At 41.1% G+C, this 17,220-nt stretch overlaps 1 protein-coding gene across 1 annotated transcript in view; it reads left to right on the top strand.

Moving 5' to 3' along the window:
* Nucleotides 1-17,007, top strand: part of LOC117551023 (guanine nucleotide-binding protein G(i) subunit alpha-2) — a 58,433-nt gene extending 41,426 nt beyond the window's left edge. Inside the window, exons 3-9 of the mRNA XM_034223677.1 lie at nt 1,595-1,736; nt 6,923-7,083; nt 12,601-12,729; nt 14,872-15,001; nt 15,152-15,305; nt 15,768-15,984; nt 16,073-17,007. Of these exons, the coding sequence (XP_034079568.1) occupies nt 1,595-1,736; nt 6,923-7,083; nt 12,601-12,729; nt 14,872-15,001; nt 15,152-15,305; nt 15,768-15,958 (907 nt within the window). The 3' untranslated portion in view covers nt 15,959-15,984; nt 16,073-17,007. The remainder of the gene's footprint in view (nt 1-1,594; nt 1,737-6,922; nt 7,084-12,600; nt 12,730-14,871; nt 15,002-15,151; nt 15,306-15,767; nt 15,985-16,072) is intronic.
* Nucleotides 17,008-17,220: the final 213 nt, after the last annotated feature.

The raw sequence follows: 17,220 nt of genomic DNA, 5'->3' as shown, positions 1-17,220 counted from the left end.
GCAAATGTTCCCTGTGAAAAAGATCTAGCTATGCCTTTGACTGACGGAAGTTGGAAGTAGAAAGAGCACAACACCGCAGTCTTTTCTTACATTCAGAGGAGTCGGAGTGACTTCTTTCGTCTACCTAAAAATAGAGAACAAACATAACTCAGTCAAAAGGAACCCCTCGTCCCACACTAGATCCAGACTTATATGAGCAACGTTTCTCTCTGGTTGTCTCTTTTTATGTAAGATGGACAAATAATGGATTTCAGAGCCTCTCTTTGTAGGATTTTCTATTATGACAAAAGGATTCAATTACTGTATGCCTCTCTGACAGTCACAGGAAACTGCAGTACTAATGATGGGCTTTATTTGTGTCTACTTCTTAGGAAGACATCTGAAAAGTTCCCTCCTGTTTCCACTACAGCTACATGATGCGACTTAAAGGATAATTCTGCTTAAAAAAGTATAACAGTCTAAATAAAAGCATTATTGATGGGATTCCTATGTAATCCAGTGTTATTGTATCCTGCTGAAAACCTCCCTGAATGAAACACGACTTGCAAGTTATTCTTAACACAAAAGTATTGAATTATTTAAAAAGGGGAAGGATGCAGCTGAGGTCCACACGATATCACTACAATGGTCATGTTGTGGTGTGGAGAGCGCCTTCATCTGGTCATTTCAAATCCCTCTTTGGTTTTGTTTATCGTATATCATGAACTATAGTTATTTTAGGTCCTTTTTGGGGTGCTTTGGTTTGGCTCAACAGTAAATCAAAAATGTTTTTGGAATCAAAATTTGATATCATAATTGAAATTACAATATGTATTAAAGACAACATGTAATATAATAATATTCTTACTTAAATTGAGATGTTGCAGTTTACTAATCTTATTGTATAGCTTAACTTGAGAAAAAAACTTGATAAAACTTTGTACAGATCTTCACAAAAACTCACAATTTCTTATTTGTTATGATTATTTTCAGTGAAAATGAGATAAATCATCCAAACGTCCACATCTTTCAAATGTTGGATACAGATTCAAAGACCTACTTAAAAAGTAGCTTCTAAAACAAACTGCAAAGTGCTTCATGATCATGTCATAAACTATTAGAAGTAATGTTTGAATGAGGGAGAACAGAGTGGGCTTTGAGTCTCTTGGCTGGGCCTCACAGTGTTCACAGCGGGCTCACTTGCATTTTAATGAGCTCCTATTCAGCACATCACACAACCAATGAGCATCCTGGCTCTGGTCTCATGGTAGACAAGAGGAGATGGTTCTGTTTGGTTTCAGTCTGAGCCCCATGCTTTTTTCAACCGCATGCCTCTCTCTCTATGTAACTCGTCCACAGCCCCACGAGCAAGAACGTTTTATTCTTCTCAAATCTTTGGCAGTTAATTTGCGTATTTTCTCTCAACACGTTTCTTGCGACCCTGTTGACTATTTATAACAAAAGTTGTAAGGTTCTGTGATCACGAAAAATGTGACCATTTGATGTCATTTGTAATCATGAATATGCATGTTATGTTTCATTGTCACATGTGATTTCATCTACATTGACATGCCATTTTTTTCCCTTTTCCTCCCTTCCTCTGCTCTGTTCTCAGGATTATCCATGAGGATGGGTACTCAGAAGATGAGTGTAAGCAGTACAGAGCCGTTGTCTACAGCAACACAATCCAGTCCGTTATGGCCATCATCAAAGCTATGGCCAACCTTAAGATCGACTATGAGGAACCTACAAGAGCGGTAGGTATCTGACACTAAAGTTGAAGGTTTTTACACACCATCATCCTCTGCAGCAGCAAGACCAATGACAATGTTTGAATTGTTTTGGAAAATATTATGCGGCTGCTAGCTTAAGCCATTACAACACTCAAAAGACCAATGTTCTTTTAAGGATTTAAGTAGGAGTCCAATTGTTCCCGTGTTTGAGGTAGTGACAGAAGTAACTGATAACCTGTTAAAGTATAGTGTAATATATCTGTTATATCATCTCTACTAATCACCTCCAAAGCTTCCACCGCCTCCTTCCTCACCGCCTTGAGGATTTGAGGCAGCAGGAATTATGCAGCTAAAGAATTTCTCTCGAGTGCAGTGTCACAGTCTCTACTCGGAAATCAACTCTGGGTAGCAGATGCTTAAGATGGACTCCTACAGTGCCATGTATTTTCAGTTTATAACTGTGTTTGTGTGTGTGTTTTTGAAACCGTAAATCATCTCCACCCGGGGAGATAAGGTGACAGAAATAAAATTCTGGCATTACTCATGAGAGTAGAAAATGCCATCATCTCATGAATGTGATTCATATATTCTATTTTCACAGATCATTTGAAAGATAATTTCTAGTATAAGATAAGTAAGTATCTGGAGAAGAGTCTCTATAGTTCCTTATGATTAATCAATCTGTCAACTCCTACATCGAAGTGAACCTAAAAAGATTGTGTTTGAATTGATTACATGGGGAGAAAAGGAGACCGCTTTTATTCCCTTGGCACAGTCCAACATTTCACACCGATTACACATATTTCAACTCATATGTTATACTTATATTAAAGTAGATCAGTGGCGAGCCGTCAGGGCCCTCAGTGCTTCTCAAAGTGTGGTCCGCGAGTATATTGGTAAAATTTCACATTTTTTATTAATTAATTAAAGTTTTCCGCACTCTCGCGGGAATATCTCCGCAATGGAGCGAGCTTAAGTTTCACTTTCGATTGCATGATATAACCCAGATAAACACCTTCATCACACATGTTGGCACTTGTTTGTACAATTTTCAGGCGATTTGTAAAAAACGATGTGTTTTTGGATATTTGTGGAGTTAGGTGGTCCGCGAGTGTTTTTTTATTGGTTAAGTGGTCCTTGGTATGAAAAAGTTTGAGAAACACTGCTCTAGGCCCTCTGTGAGGGCCTAAGATATTCTAAAAAATAATATTTGAAAACATTAAAAAAATAACGTTTTTTAAAAATATTTTGTTGTTGTTAAATTTTTCATTAGTTTTACCAAAATAACTTGATTTCATTGTATTTAAAATAATATTTCTAAAGAAATAAATCCTTCGAATCTGCCTGTTCAGTTTCTGTTGGAATGTGAAGGGTTAAATGCCGTCTCGAGTTATGTGAAGACGGGAGAGCTTGTTGGTCCCTCTGTACATTCACAGAGGGCCCGCTACAGTAACTCAATGAGAGAGTAATGTCAAATGACAGTACAATTGACCAATAATATCTTCCCTCTAAATGGGCGGGCTTTATTTTCGCGGACTTTATGACAAGTTCCGCCCGCTGTGAGGTCTATGCAAGTGGTGCAGTGACGCGTCCTAAACCCCGGAAGTAAGCTTCACTCGGATTCCCTCGACAGAAAGCATTGGGATTTCTCCATAGGATTTTGGAAAATAGCTCAAAATAAGGTCTGTGGAAAACGAACCTGTTAGATAAATGCACGTTTTGTTCAGCCGGATAATATCCACATGTCTACCCTACTTTTATTATTTTCGAATCATAAATCTAATCGATAGATTTATGATCGATAGATTTATGATTAGCATAAGTTCGTTCACGATGGCTCACTTCAGTGATAGGGATGACATCGTTGCGAAATTATTAACCGAGTCATTTTCAAGATTGAGTGGCAAAGGATCAGCTGAAGCAAGTGCTTCATCCAAAAGGACAGGAGGATGGACTTTGTGTTTAAGTGATTTGATCATCAAAGGTAGGCCTAAGTCATTTTCAATGTGGGCCGCCGTGCTGACTTAATTCATTTGTAATTGTTACTTGGCTGTGGGTGCCCTGTCTATAGGTGTTTATATAAATGGTGTTGTTTTGTGTGGTAGAGCAGGGGTGGGGAACCTTTTTCCTCTCAAGGGCCATTTCAATTTTTTCAACATCCTCCGAGGGCCGTACAAATTATTGACCTCTGCTTAAAAATACTAAAATCACAGCCCATTCATTTTGCCTTTCTTTCATGCTGTGCAAAGAAAAAGCAACCTCTTAATCCAGATATTTTACCATGACTCGCGCATGCATGCACGTGCACAGTTGTGGCATGACCACCAAAACAGAAAGATATGGACACAAGATGTGTGCAATTTAGTTTCCTATCCATGTGATAGGGGGGTATGTTCTCCCAGGAAGATTTTTTTTAAAATATTGAACTTAAAAGCATCAATCTGGTGCACTTTGAGAGCAACATGAGGAGATCTATGAAAACATCTCTCAACACGCATATGAAACAGAACTGGAAGAAGATTTTATTTTTCTTTATGGATTTTTTACAAATCACTCTCCTTTCAAACTGTATTCTTGTTTATTAATAACAACTTTTTTTTTACTGTCATATAGTATTTTATACCCGTTTACTTTATTCTCTTATTTTTTTATAACTATAATGATCATATAAAGATGTGCCTTTACCTCACTGGTTGGAGAAAAAGCTTCTTATATTCGTTAGCATATCTAGCTAACCAGATGCTAATAACAACAAAGTTATTGACTGTATGATCAGTATGACAGATGAACAGATCGCCACTGGGCTTTCAACTAAAGACACAGCCACGCAAAAACTGCGACATGTTTACGACTCTTTATGGCTACTGACATTTGTGAAGTCCCGGCCCGGAGCGGCGTTCTGGTGCTCTGCTCTCCCGCAGCTCTGCTCTAAACCCCTGTCGGACGAGACATGTCCCACGTGATGACACGTTAGGCTCGTGTTGTGTTCAAGGACCCTGACCTTGTCCAGGAAAAACAGGCACTCGCTTGTTTAATTATTTTGCGGTCTAGATTTCTTAATTTTTTTTGTTTTTTGCGTGTGTTACCTCGAGGGCCGTATCGAATTGTCTCGCGGGCCGTATGCGGCCCGGGGGTCGGAGGTTCCCCACCCCTGGTAGAGGGTCGCTGTCATTGATGCGTTTTGCACCCCGGTCCGCTGTTTTGATATTCCGCTGAAGTATACGCTGTGACGTAATATCTCTTCTTTGTTTTCGAGGGAAGGGGAGTCAGAGGGCCTAGGTATAAAAGTCACGGCTCGCCACTGAAGTAGATGAATGTTTCTAAAAGTGTGCGGATACCACATAGGAAATTGTAACCCACCTGATCCCCAGACTTGAATTGGAATAAGTATTAAAGCAGATGTGCGTCATGTAGTGGATACAGCTCTGTGCTTTGTGGCTCTCCACTAAAATATGCCTTCATGCAGGTAATTCAATTTAGACCGGTTTGTAAAAAACATTACTTTGCAGTTTCTGTAAATCTTTGATGCTTGTGTTGTCTCCAAATGTCCCTCTCCTGCGTGACCTTCAGTTGGAATTGGATAAATATGGGTTATTTTGTATGGAAAGAGCTTTTTGACGACTTGGCACATGTGAGGATCCGCTCTGCCAAGGGAGCTAACTCAGCATGACGAGTTCTGCTGGAGGGAGTGAATTAGTTTATTTGAGTTTATTTGATAAACACCATCCACCACTGCTATGACCTACAGGGAGGACAGACTAATCTGGAACATTTCACAGTTTTCAATTTAAAAATACATTATTCGTCTCACCATGAGGGAAAACGCAGTCAGCATTATTCTGAAATCAGCATGTGACCTAATGGATTTGTTTGATCTCTTCATGTAAACACAAGAAACACGCTGCTTTCACTGTTTGCCAAATGTGACAATTCCTGCAGACTATTGGTAACCAAGTAGCATTTGATACAGCGCACACATCACTCATTGGTTGGAGTTTTATTAACTAGTTTTCCAAGATGTGCCGCTTACAGATTTGCAGAAGTTGCAAACATTATTCATGACAGGGTCACAAGACTATTTCAGGTCGAATAAGCTAATTATTAACTAATCCATGGAAGTTTGCTCTTAATACCTAACATCAGAAGTTTACTTAAGCCTTCAAACACAGCGGGTCAGAGGGGTGCGGTGGAGGTGATGTAATCTGTGGACGATGCCCTTCTCAGAGTCCCAGTGAGTGCAAACTAAGTACAGTTGCAAAATGTCATTGCTCACTTATTATGTGTCTCAGGGTAACAAAGGCAAGTACATGCCATTACTTTTAATATTAATGTCCTGCCTGCCATTCGATGCATCTGCTTTTCCAGGCCACTTAACTTTAATAGACGGATTCATTACCGTGCAGAGTTTATGGCAGGTGACTGTGAGACGACACAATGCCAAGTAAGCCAATGATCGATCCTTCATTTCTGGTTCTTTACTCTTCTGTTTACTTTTACTGTGTCTTCACTTCCTTCAATATAATTTGTTGTGAAAGTTTACAGTTTGACATTAGACATGTCTGATTCTATGGAGTGCAGAGGGCTGCAGGAAACTTCAACAAATGCTGTTTCTCTTTCCATCATAGGACTGTGTCCATTGGTCGGAGCTCTTATCTGCAGTGTCTAAGTTGTTTTTAAAAAGCACCAATTACCACAGGCACATAATGTTTTCCCTCGCTACTTCCAGCTACATTTAAAAAAGCCTCTGTCACAGTTAGCTTAGAAGGTCAATGTTGACAACAATACTTATTACATGGCATGCAGTAAACAGTTGTGGTCATTCTTCAGTGCTTTTCATGTTGAAGGCCCTTATGAGATTTGATTCTCCAAGTAACTGTTTTAAAGGTTATGTGTTTGGGAACTGGTTTTCTTCTTCTTCTTCTTCTTCTTCTTCTTCTCGATTAGCTGAAATCTGAGGAATCTGTGCTGATGTATAGTTGTTTTCATCACAATTCTAAACTCTTTGTAATACTAACATGCATCCATGCCCACCATTACTGGGCCCTGCAGAAAGTGGGATATAATTAGCCATGTGAAAAAGATGTCCTAAATCAACTCTGCAGTGCTTATCAGCTTTGTCCATTGAAAAAGAAAAACAAGTGATACTAGACTTTGTATCTTTCTGTGAAATCGGCTCTATCTAATGTGTTGTGTGTGTCTCTTCATGTCAGGACGATGCCCGCCAGCTGTTTGCTCTGTCCGCAGCAGCAGAGGAGCAGGGCATCCTGCCAGAAGATCTGTCCAACGTCATCCAGCGGCTGTGGGCTGACGGTGGTGTGCAGGGCTGCTTCACACGGGCCAGAGAGTACCAGCTCAATGACTCAGCAGCATAGTGAGTGCCTTAATGACATAAAATAACACCAGAGAGCAGCTGCAGTTATTAATAATGATATTAATAGCCTGCTGTTTTGTTTAACCCAGGGCTTTCAAACACCAGTTGTGTCGCTAATCCACAACAACATGGCAACCTCAGCCTCTCTCCGCTGGTCTTAATTACTTGAATGAATCTAATTTCTGAGCACTCAGTGTTTTTTGCAGCATTGTTGTAATGTACCAGTATAATAAACAGGGAGAACATGAGGTAATTGTGAGAGGCTGCTGGTAAGAGGTGAGAGGTTATCACTCGTACCCTGTGGGATGAAATCAGAGAGCTTGAGTCTTGTCGCAAGCTGCAGCAGGAATTAGCTGATTTCTGTTTAATACACTCAGCCTTTGATAACACCATGACACTGCCAGAATGTGCGCTGAACTGTCAGGGGAGTGTTAACTCTTTCACAAGTGATTGCTTTGCAGTAACGGCTGTATTATCTTCCACGGGGAGCGATATTGTTCTCTGTTTGTGTTGGCCGGTATTAGCATAGCTTCACCTTCTCTGCCTCACTGCTCTTGCTAAGGCTGAGGGAACCTGGAAGCTAACAGGCTAACATTTAGAAGCTCGGAGATTGGACAATGTACAGTCATGGCTTTGTCGAGCTCTGAGAGAGTTGGTTGCTTTAATGCCCCTTTCACACCAGCGCTTTTCAGCTCCGACTCGGAGCTGGAGCCTGAAAAGCGCCGGTTTTTCCTGTTCACACCGCAGCGGCGCCGGCTCTTAGCTCCGGAATCCGGTTCACTTCCAGCTCCAAAAAATTGTCGGTCTAGAGGCAAGAGCTTCGGAGCTAAGAGGCGGCGTCGCTTACGTCTCTCTTACGTCGAGGCGTGCAGGAAACTAAACCCACCTCCCCTGAACATGGGTCGACTGTCATGCCTGCCTACAAGCAGTAGTGCTTATAAACACACTTTATAAAGTCAGGCAACACTAACCAGGCTTTGTGTGATTCTGTTTATTTGTACCTTACTTTGACCATCCGTTCACTGTTATTGATCATTGTGGAGAGAGGCAGACGTGTTGTTTTGTATTATAGCAGCTATCGGATGGAATCAATACATGGGCTGCACAGGTTGTCGTGTCCGACTATCACAAGTAGAATCATAATAAAAATACGCCGGTAAAATGTGCCTGTAGAAAACGGTTCATGCCACAATAGGATAGCAAGTAGTCAGTTTAGCTTCGGTTGCTATGCTAACATCACCCATGTTATACCAGAGAAACTTTCATAACAGCGTTGTGATGCCAAACAGCGTCAATTCAGACTGACACACATTCACTTAGGCTAAGGGGAACTGGGGATATGTATCAGCTGCTTGTGTGAGTCGGACAGTGAATACTTTAGAGCGGCCGCTGCAGTGTGAGCTAACCGGGAGCTAACGGAGGAGAATAAACTCCCGTGGAAGAGCAGCCAACACTGCAGCGGTCGGTAAATGCTGCAGAAACACATTAATAAACAATGAACCACGGCACTCTGGAGCAAAGTATAAGGTTGGAGAAGTCGTTATTCAATTTATTCTGGCTTCGTGTGATTAAAAGCAACACGATCATCGACCCGACGCAGTTCCCCGTTGTTGTTGTTGTTGTGAGCGCCGTAATACCGTTGGGGAGCAAATCAGCGATGTAAACGGTGACGTCATGACGCAGCAGCGGCAGCACCAGTCGGGTGCTGGGCAGTGTGAACAGAGCGGGAGCAGAAAAGGGAAACCGGAGCTGAACCAGAAAAGCTCTAGCTCGGAGCTAGAAAGGGAAAAGCGCTGGTTTGAAAGCTGCATATGAGGGAACTAAATGAGTCTGGCAGTAGAGAATAATCCATGTCTGAGCACCTGCTGAGAGCCAGAGAAAGGAAGGGAAAGATAAAGCGAGAGAGATGGCACGGCTCTCATTAACTGAACCTCTCTGCTATGGCTGGTTTGAGAGGGATGTGTAATTTACACTCAAATAAAAAATGAATCCAGCTGCCATTATTTTAGGAAAAACACCTTTCCACATTTCTGGGAGTATCCAAATGAAACAGTCTCTCCTAACGCTTTAATTATTCTGTGTGATGAATATAAAGTATATTAGGGTTCCACGCTAGGTCACTCATAACTGTTTACTTCACGGATGAAAAAAAAACATGTTGAAATGGTTTTAATTGTTCTTGTAAAACCTTTTAAAATGACCAATATTTAAATCTAAATCAAGCTGTGCTACAGTATCTGATGTGTGGACTACAAAAGCATCCTAACCAAGCGGCAAACTCTGGGGAACGGCCGGGACGCCAATACGGAAGTGCCACACACTGCAGTTCATACATGGGCCGCTAGGGACTGGCTGCAGAAAGGAGCAATTTCCATAGACCCCCATGTTAAAATGCCCGACTTTACAGCAGAAAAAAACATGTTTCTACCCATGGATGCAATAAATATTATTATCGATATAGTTAGATTCCACCTTCATGATTATGAATCTGTGAGTGAATTGTTTTCTAACACGACCCTTTTATTTATATTAGGTCTTAAAGTTTTTGCATAAATTAGGGCGTGGTCACTTTGATGGACACGTACATGCCTCACTGTCAGCTAACAGCAACTTGTCCACTCTGCTCTGCTAGGCTACAACCATAGAGGCTACAACGTTAGTTAATCATAGTACTGTACTTGACCCTTTAGCTTTAGCCGTGTTCGTGGTGATTGTGCCTTTTAGGGAATATTGTTACAAATACCAGACAATTAAAATGTCGTGCTGTGCGCTTGAATGTACTAACAGAACTTCCAAGAAGTCTAAAATGATAATATTATACATGGTAACCCCATTCGCAGGTGTTTGTGTGCTTGGTAGCTTAGCTTGTTACTTATTAGCCAGCTAAGGACGTAACCCTTTATGCATACATATACATTTTAGTTTATGATTCAGCCTTGGGTAAGACTTTTATGGCGCGTTTCCACTGTAGCGGGTAGCTCGCTTGAAGCGTGCCGAGCCGTGCGGGGCCCGTTTTTGGTTGCGTTTCCACTTAGCCTAGTTTTGGCCCGGGGCTACTTTTTCACCTTTTTTCTGGCCCGACTAAATCGTGGTTCTAGGGCCAGGAACAACCAGGGTGAGTCGGGCTGAGTATGCTAAACCAGAGAGAGAATCGCTGGCAAGATGAACATATTTGACCGTGAATTAATTGTAATACATGTTTCAAAATGATGCCGAAGTAACAACATACTGATACCGGTTAGTAAAAACCATGAATTAAGGCTTTGACAAGTTTGCAGACAGACGGCAGGCGAAAAACCCTTTTAAAATGCGTGTTTTCTAAATGTAGCTTGGCTAAGCTAATGTTATATATGCTCCGACCGTCCACACTCACAACAACGGCCTATACAGACATAAATAAACCAGCTACTGTATTCGCCATGACACAGGCAGTCTGTGGTTTGTACTTGTTTAACTTTTGTCAAGTTTCTGAACAGATATGAAGAGCTGTGAGCTCTGAGTGCTAAGAGCTAACGGCTGTGTTGTTTTTCTGGGGCTCTCATTGAAGATGACGTCACGGCTCCGCCTACACTGCGTTACTATAGTAACTGCCCCAGTTCCTAAACTGTAATGGAAACGCAGCATTAAAGTGAGCCGCCAGAGCCGGGCCTAATAAGGCCTAACCAAACCGAGCGAGGCCTGCAATGGAAACGCGCCAATATAGTCTATGGCTATGACGCCCATAATGCTAAACGGGAGCAAATGTTAATAGGGGACCCAATTATCCCAGTGGTGGCCGCCGGAGCTAACGGAGCCGCAGGGGGCTAGCTCCAGCCGGCGTCCCGGAGCTAGCCCACTGCGGCTCCGTTAGGTCCGGGCGGTGGAGTCCGTCTTTTCTCAACGTGTGAATGACAAGCATTAAGAATAACAAAATATAGCTAATTCTCTTGCAGATTGTCTCATTTGATTATGAATGTAACGTTTATATAGGGGAACTACACTGTTAGCAGTAACTTGGTATGCATGTATTTCATGTTAGCTTAGCTTCTTAGCCTGAGCTAGCTCTGTTTACTTCCAGTTCGGAGGCAGCAGGTCCCGCCTCGGCTCCGCCTCTTTGCCCTTATTTGGAGCAGGCGGGATTAGACTCTGACGTCACAGTCGAGCCGTTAGTGGCCGACTCCACCTACTAAGGGCTTCACGGCAACTCTGCAGAATCCTATGGCTGACGTCACGGACACTACGTCCATTTATATATACAGTCTATGATCCTAACCCTCTGCCCGTGTGGAGCAGGATTATGATTAAACTGTCGTGGCATGAAATAGTGGTGCAGAGGCTCTAATATCTACAGCCGGGCTGAATGGGATAACATCCAGCACCAACACTTTGTTTTATAACATCGTTTTTTCAAGAGTTAAATATTGTGCTGAAAGAATGACGTAAAAATGTACTTTTGGACTTGTATTTGTCGACCAGGGTAACTTTATAGTTGTGAAAGTGGATTGTGGTCTTATGTTAAAATGTATCAGGCTTTAGGTATGCTGAACAGTGTGAATGCTTTATTGTCCGTTTTTGAACACACACCGTTTTTCTTCTAAATAGATTTGAAAGAAAATATACAGACAAACAGAGCATAGTGTCAAGATATTACATTGAAATATAGGTTTTGACATACAAATCATTATGTATTGTGTGCATGTGGATATGAACGGATCTCAATGCAGGATTCAGTGTATGCATTGCTTAACCATACTACATGATTTTGTGATTGCTAACAAAGGAAAATGTAATCAGGAAACAGAAATCTGCTACCAGAGCTTTTCCTTACCATGATCCACATAATTTACTTACCTTACCTTTCCCATTGCTGGGATAGTGCAGAGTATGTGATATAATATACATCTTTACAATGTCTGTATTCAATTGCATGGTCACAGACAATATATCGTATGCTCCTGTCACTAATAGAGATGTTGCATATCTGTTCAGGCATTCAAAAAGTCAGCAGATATTCAGTTTCGGAAATAATTTATTATCTTTACACTTTCACATCAAGACCCTGAATACTGGGTGCTTGATCATTCATGTCAATGATAACAAAGAGAATAGGACAGCACGTCAATTTAGCTTTGAAATATTACCACACGAATGTTAATCCTACTCGTGTGTATTGCATACATGCTGAAAAAGGACGTCTTGCCCCATTTTTTAAGGGTTTATTTTGTGTGTTGTCCTAGTTTTCCTTTTCTTACCGTAATGTACATTATATAACATGAATGTTCATGACTGTGTGATCTGGTATAGCAGGGGTAACGCAGCAGCCTTGTACAGCTCTCATCACTGTCACTTTGTAACTGGCTGTGCTGAGACGACACAGAGCTGTTAGCGGGCCTTCTGTACTTCTCATGTCTGTGAGAAGGAACAGATGAGACCTTTCACCTGAAAGAACCCAAACCCTTAACATCTTAAGGTCCCTTTATTTCTGCGAGGTTACTGCACAGTGTTAATATATGTGGTGTGTGTCCTTGTTCCCGACAGCTATCTAAATGACCTGGAGAGGATAGGCAAGCCAGACTATATCCCCACACAGCAGGACGTGCTGCGGACCCGAGTGAAGACCACGGGCATCGTGGAGACACATTTCACCTTCAAGGATCTGCACTTCAAGTAAGACACTCCCTCCTTTCATAGTTATTCCTTTAATCTTCATTTTGTAAAATGCTAATAAAGTATTAAAGGTCTAAAAGAATCAGTTTATATTGTACAGCTAAATATTTCATTTGCAAAAGAGACATACTCGTTTACATAAAAACTGTCCCTGCTAATATAAGGTAAGTTACGTTTATTTATATAGCACATTTTCAGACACAGGCAATTCAAAGTGCTTTACATGATCATTAACACTTAACAAGAAGGCAACAGAAAGGAACACAGAGCTCTGGGTGGCTTGTAACAGACCAGTATGTCAGACATATTTGGGGTCCCAAACCATTGAATGCTTTATAAGTTAGCAATAACATTTTAAAATCGATTATACAGTGGTGATGTTTTAGAACTTATTTAGAACTTATGTGTAATGGATGTTTATTTTAGGATCAAATGGTAACCACACTGCCTTCAGGACTCGGGCTCAGGAGGTGACAGTAATTACTAAATGAGGCTCATGCTCACCACCTGAAGTAGCTCCACACATTAGTTATGAGCTGTGCCAGAAATATCTTGCATGTTTCTAAATGTATCAGAAAATATGATCATTACAAAAGCAGAAACTCATTTGATCTTTAAGATATTCTCAGTGAATCGCTGTGTTAGTTGATGACAATAACAGACTTTAAACGCAATGCCATATCTTATCAGAAAATCAACTGTTGTCACAAAGTACTTTGTTCTGACAATTATGAATCGCTAGTGACTGACACATTTTGCCGACTGAGGTAATTGAATTGATGTGCCTTTTGAGTCATGAGTTTCGGTTTGTACAAAAAGTATGTTCTGTGTCTGCCAGAACACAATGCTTCCCTTTTTTGGAAAGTCAATACATTTTGCAAGAAGAAAAACATTTATTTACTGATTTGTCAAGTTGCTGATTGATTTCAGCAGCTGAGATAAAGATGTCTTTAACGGTTAACCAAAGCAGCATGTCCCACTCAACCCTGTTACAGTGATTTTTAGACACCGAGAAAAACCAAGGGGAACTTCAGAAAAGTGACATATCCCACACACAAAAAATGTAGACATGTGTGGGATGTTAGTCTGTATCACAGCAGGATATTAGAGAGGAAGAAAGTTATTTCTGAATACAAACACATTACTACCCTTTTGAATGCTTGTTTTTTGCCATGCTTCTCAGAAGTGTACTTGTTTTGACAATGTAAATGTGTTCTTCTTGTCTATATGTTCTGAAAACATATGCTGTTTTCCCCATTTGTATTTTAACATCTGAAGTCAGCTCTCAATCCATACGTGCGATGCTACAATGGCTACACTCTGCCTCTAGCTGCCAGCTGAAAAGCCTCCTCTCAATGTTAGACGGAGAAAATCTTAAGTGTTGCAACGTCCAGACGAACATCCTCCATCATCCATCTAGGTACCCTTCATCTTCATGAAAAACTCAGGATCCCAGTAAAAAAACCTTCTGCTGCCTTGCCTCATCCTGCCTTAAGGCTGTCGTTACCACAGCAACTGCACTGAACAGAAATGCCCAGAAATGGCAGGAGAAATGACGAGGCCTGTGCAGAGAAACAACCTGCCCAGAGAGAGACCTTGAGGCTGCTGCCTGTCAGCAGGCGAAAGTGTTGTTTCTTCTCCGGCATTATACTGTATATTTAGTGTGTGTGTGTGTGTGTGTGTGTGTGTGTGTGTGTGTGTGTGTGTGTGTGTGTGTGTGTGTGTGTGTGTGGTGTGTGTGTGTGTGTGGTGTGTGTGTGTGTGTGTGTGTGGTGTGTGTGTGTGTGTGTGTGTGTGTGTGTGTGTGTGTGTGTGTGTAGTGTGTGTGTGTGTGTGTGTGTGTGTGTGTGTGTGTGTGTGTGTGTGTGTGTGTGTGTGTGTGTGTGTGTGTGTGTGTGTGTGTGTGTGTGTGTGTGTGTGTGTGTGTGTGTGTGTGTGTGTGTGTGTGTGTGTGTGTGTGTGTGTGTGTGGTGTGTGTGTGTGTGTGTGTGTGTGTGTGTGTGTGTGTGTGTGTGTGTGTGTGTGTGTGTGTGTGTGTGTGTGTGTGTGTGTGTGTGTGTGTGTGTGTGTGTGTGTGTGTGTGTGTGTGTGTGTGTGTGTGTGTGTGTGTGTGTGTGTGTGTGTGTGTGTGTGTGTGTGTAGGATGTTTGATGTTGGAGGCCAGCGTTCAGAAAGGAAGAAGTGGATCCACTGCTTTGAGGGAGTCACAGCCATCATCTTCTGTGTCGCCATGAGCGCCTACGACCTGGTCCTGGCTGAGGACGAGGAGATGGTGAGTTAGGCTTATCCTCAAAAATGTTTAAAAGCTTTGCACGAGGAGGTGATTCCGAGGAAAATGGAGAGGAGAGGTTGGGATGTCAGGGAACGTCTTTTTAATAATGATAACAATCTCTTTATCTCCACTTGTGCCCGTCCCATCCAGAACCGGATGCATGAGAGCATGAAGCTGTTTGACTCTATCTGCAACAACAAGTGGTTCACAGAGACCTCCATCATCCTGTTCCTCAACAAGAAGGACCTGTTCGAGGAGAAGATCGCCCACAGCCCCCTGACCATCTGCTTCCCCGAATACTCTGGTACGGTGGGACCGCCTCAACACAAACACAGGACAGGACCAAATGATAGATTTTAACAAGTAAAATATTTAGTAAATAGGGTGTAATAATTACTCTTGTACTTGGGGTTAGAGTCTGCCTCTGTATAGAACCATTAAACCAGGCTAAATCTAGACTCACGTTTTGCCTCTTATGTGTCACTATCATTTGATATTTTTGCAGATGGTTAGAAGGGTCTTTCTGGATACTGAAAATATCTGCTGACTAGGAAAGAGTGTTTAAACAACACGTTGGATTTTCAAACATTGCCGGGTGGTCAGAGATACAAACCGATGATGTGACTCTAATTTAATGAAAGAGGCAAAAATTGAGATATTGGCTAAATCATTCCAGATGAATTGAACAAGAGAACAGAAAAAGACCCTTCAGAGAGTGTGTTCTCCTCAGCGACTCAGCCTCTCCTCTCTCACTCTGTCTCCTCAGGCCCTAACAAGTACGAGGAGGCCCAGGCTTACATCCAGACCAAATTTGAAGACCTGAACAAGAAGAAGGACACCAAGGAAATCTATACCCACTTCACATGCGCTACCGACACCAAGAACGTGCAGTTTGTGTTCGACGCTGTCACTGACGTCATCATCAAGAACAACCTGAAGGACTGTGGCCTCTTCTAAAAAAACAAATCTGAGAGAGAGTCAAGGTGAGTTCAGAGAGAGAAACCTGGCAGGTCAACGACTGAAGCCTGTCAGAAATAATGACTGATAGGTGTGTCTGTTTTTGTTTTTCAGATTACTTGAAGAGTTCCAACGACCATGAAGAAAGGGGGAGTAAACACACATCATGAATGACTGCACTGGCCAACCACGATTTCTGCTTTGATCTGCTTTTTATAAAGACACCTAAGAGACTAAAAACCCGACGAGACTCGCAGAATTTCAACATGCTGATCCAGTCGCTCGTATTGTTAACTCTTTGGGCTATGACCACAAAATCAACATTTATAATTGTATTTTTGTTCTAATTTTTTTTTTTTCTTTATTTTCAATTACTAAAGGAGGTAAAGGAAAACTTTTTTATATAAATGCATTTATTTTACTTTTAGAAATTCTGATGTGCAAATTATTCAACTTTTAATCACAGGAAGCTTATTTTTTAAAAGATGAAGCACAGGCATGGACATAAAATATGACTGATAAAGGAAAGTGCTTTTTTTTTTTTAATAATGTTTACATAAGTTCATCATTCATAGCCAAACCGTATATTGTTCTGCATGACTCAACATGGCAAATATTAGCTCTGTAATCTGCACAAATTATCTAATATTCCTACAAAAAACTAAATAAAAAATGTTAAAATGCTGAAAAGGAAAAAAAAAAATGCTTCACATGCTGGGGGAAATTATGACAAAATTCTAACTGATATTTAAAGTATGTGTGTAACTAACATTCTCTCACTTTTTATAGTACCATTTCCATGTCTGTCGTGGTATGTGTGTGCCTTGACTTCTGTTTACAACCAATTCCTAGATATGCTTTCAATACTGTTTGACCTACTGTGCGCCTATATTTTTCTTGTGTTTTCTGCTTAGCACCTATGAATATATAGTGATTATTAATGAGAGACGAAAATCTAATTCAGCAAAAGGTTAGTGTTTTTTGGTAAATATTAAAATGCTTTTAAAGTCCTATATGATTTAATTTAAATAAAAGTAGAGATCACCTGACCTGTGCACGTTTTTTTCCCCTCTTGTTACTTCTATTATATTGCAACACATTTTGTGGTTAACTTTGCAGTTGTTTGTCATTTCTTTACACAAAAGGGTTAAAAACAAACAAAGATAAATAAAACTGAAGTATTGGGGTTTAGAATATTTACTTTCCACAAAAGTGAGACTTTGTAGCTGAAAAGAAGACATGGTGGCTATAAATGACAAATA

This window comes from Gymnodraco acuticeps, unplaced genomic scaffold, assembly GCF_902827175.1.
Source record: "Gymnodraco acuticeps unplaced genomic scaffold, fGymAcu1.1, whole genome shotgun sequence".
NCBI lineage: Eukaryota > Metazoa > Chordata > Actinopteri > Perciformes > Bathydraconidae > Gymnodraco > Gymnodraco acuticeps.
Note: the sequence above shows the minus strand (reverse complement) of the source record. Positions and strands in the feature narration are given on the sequence as shown.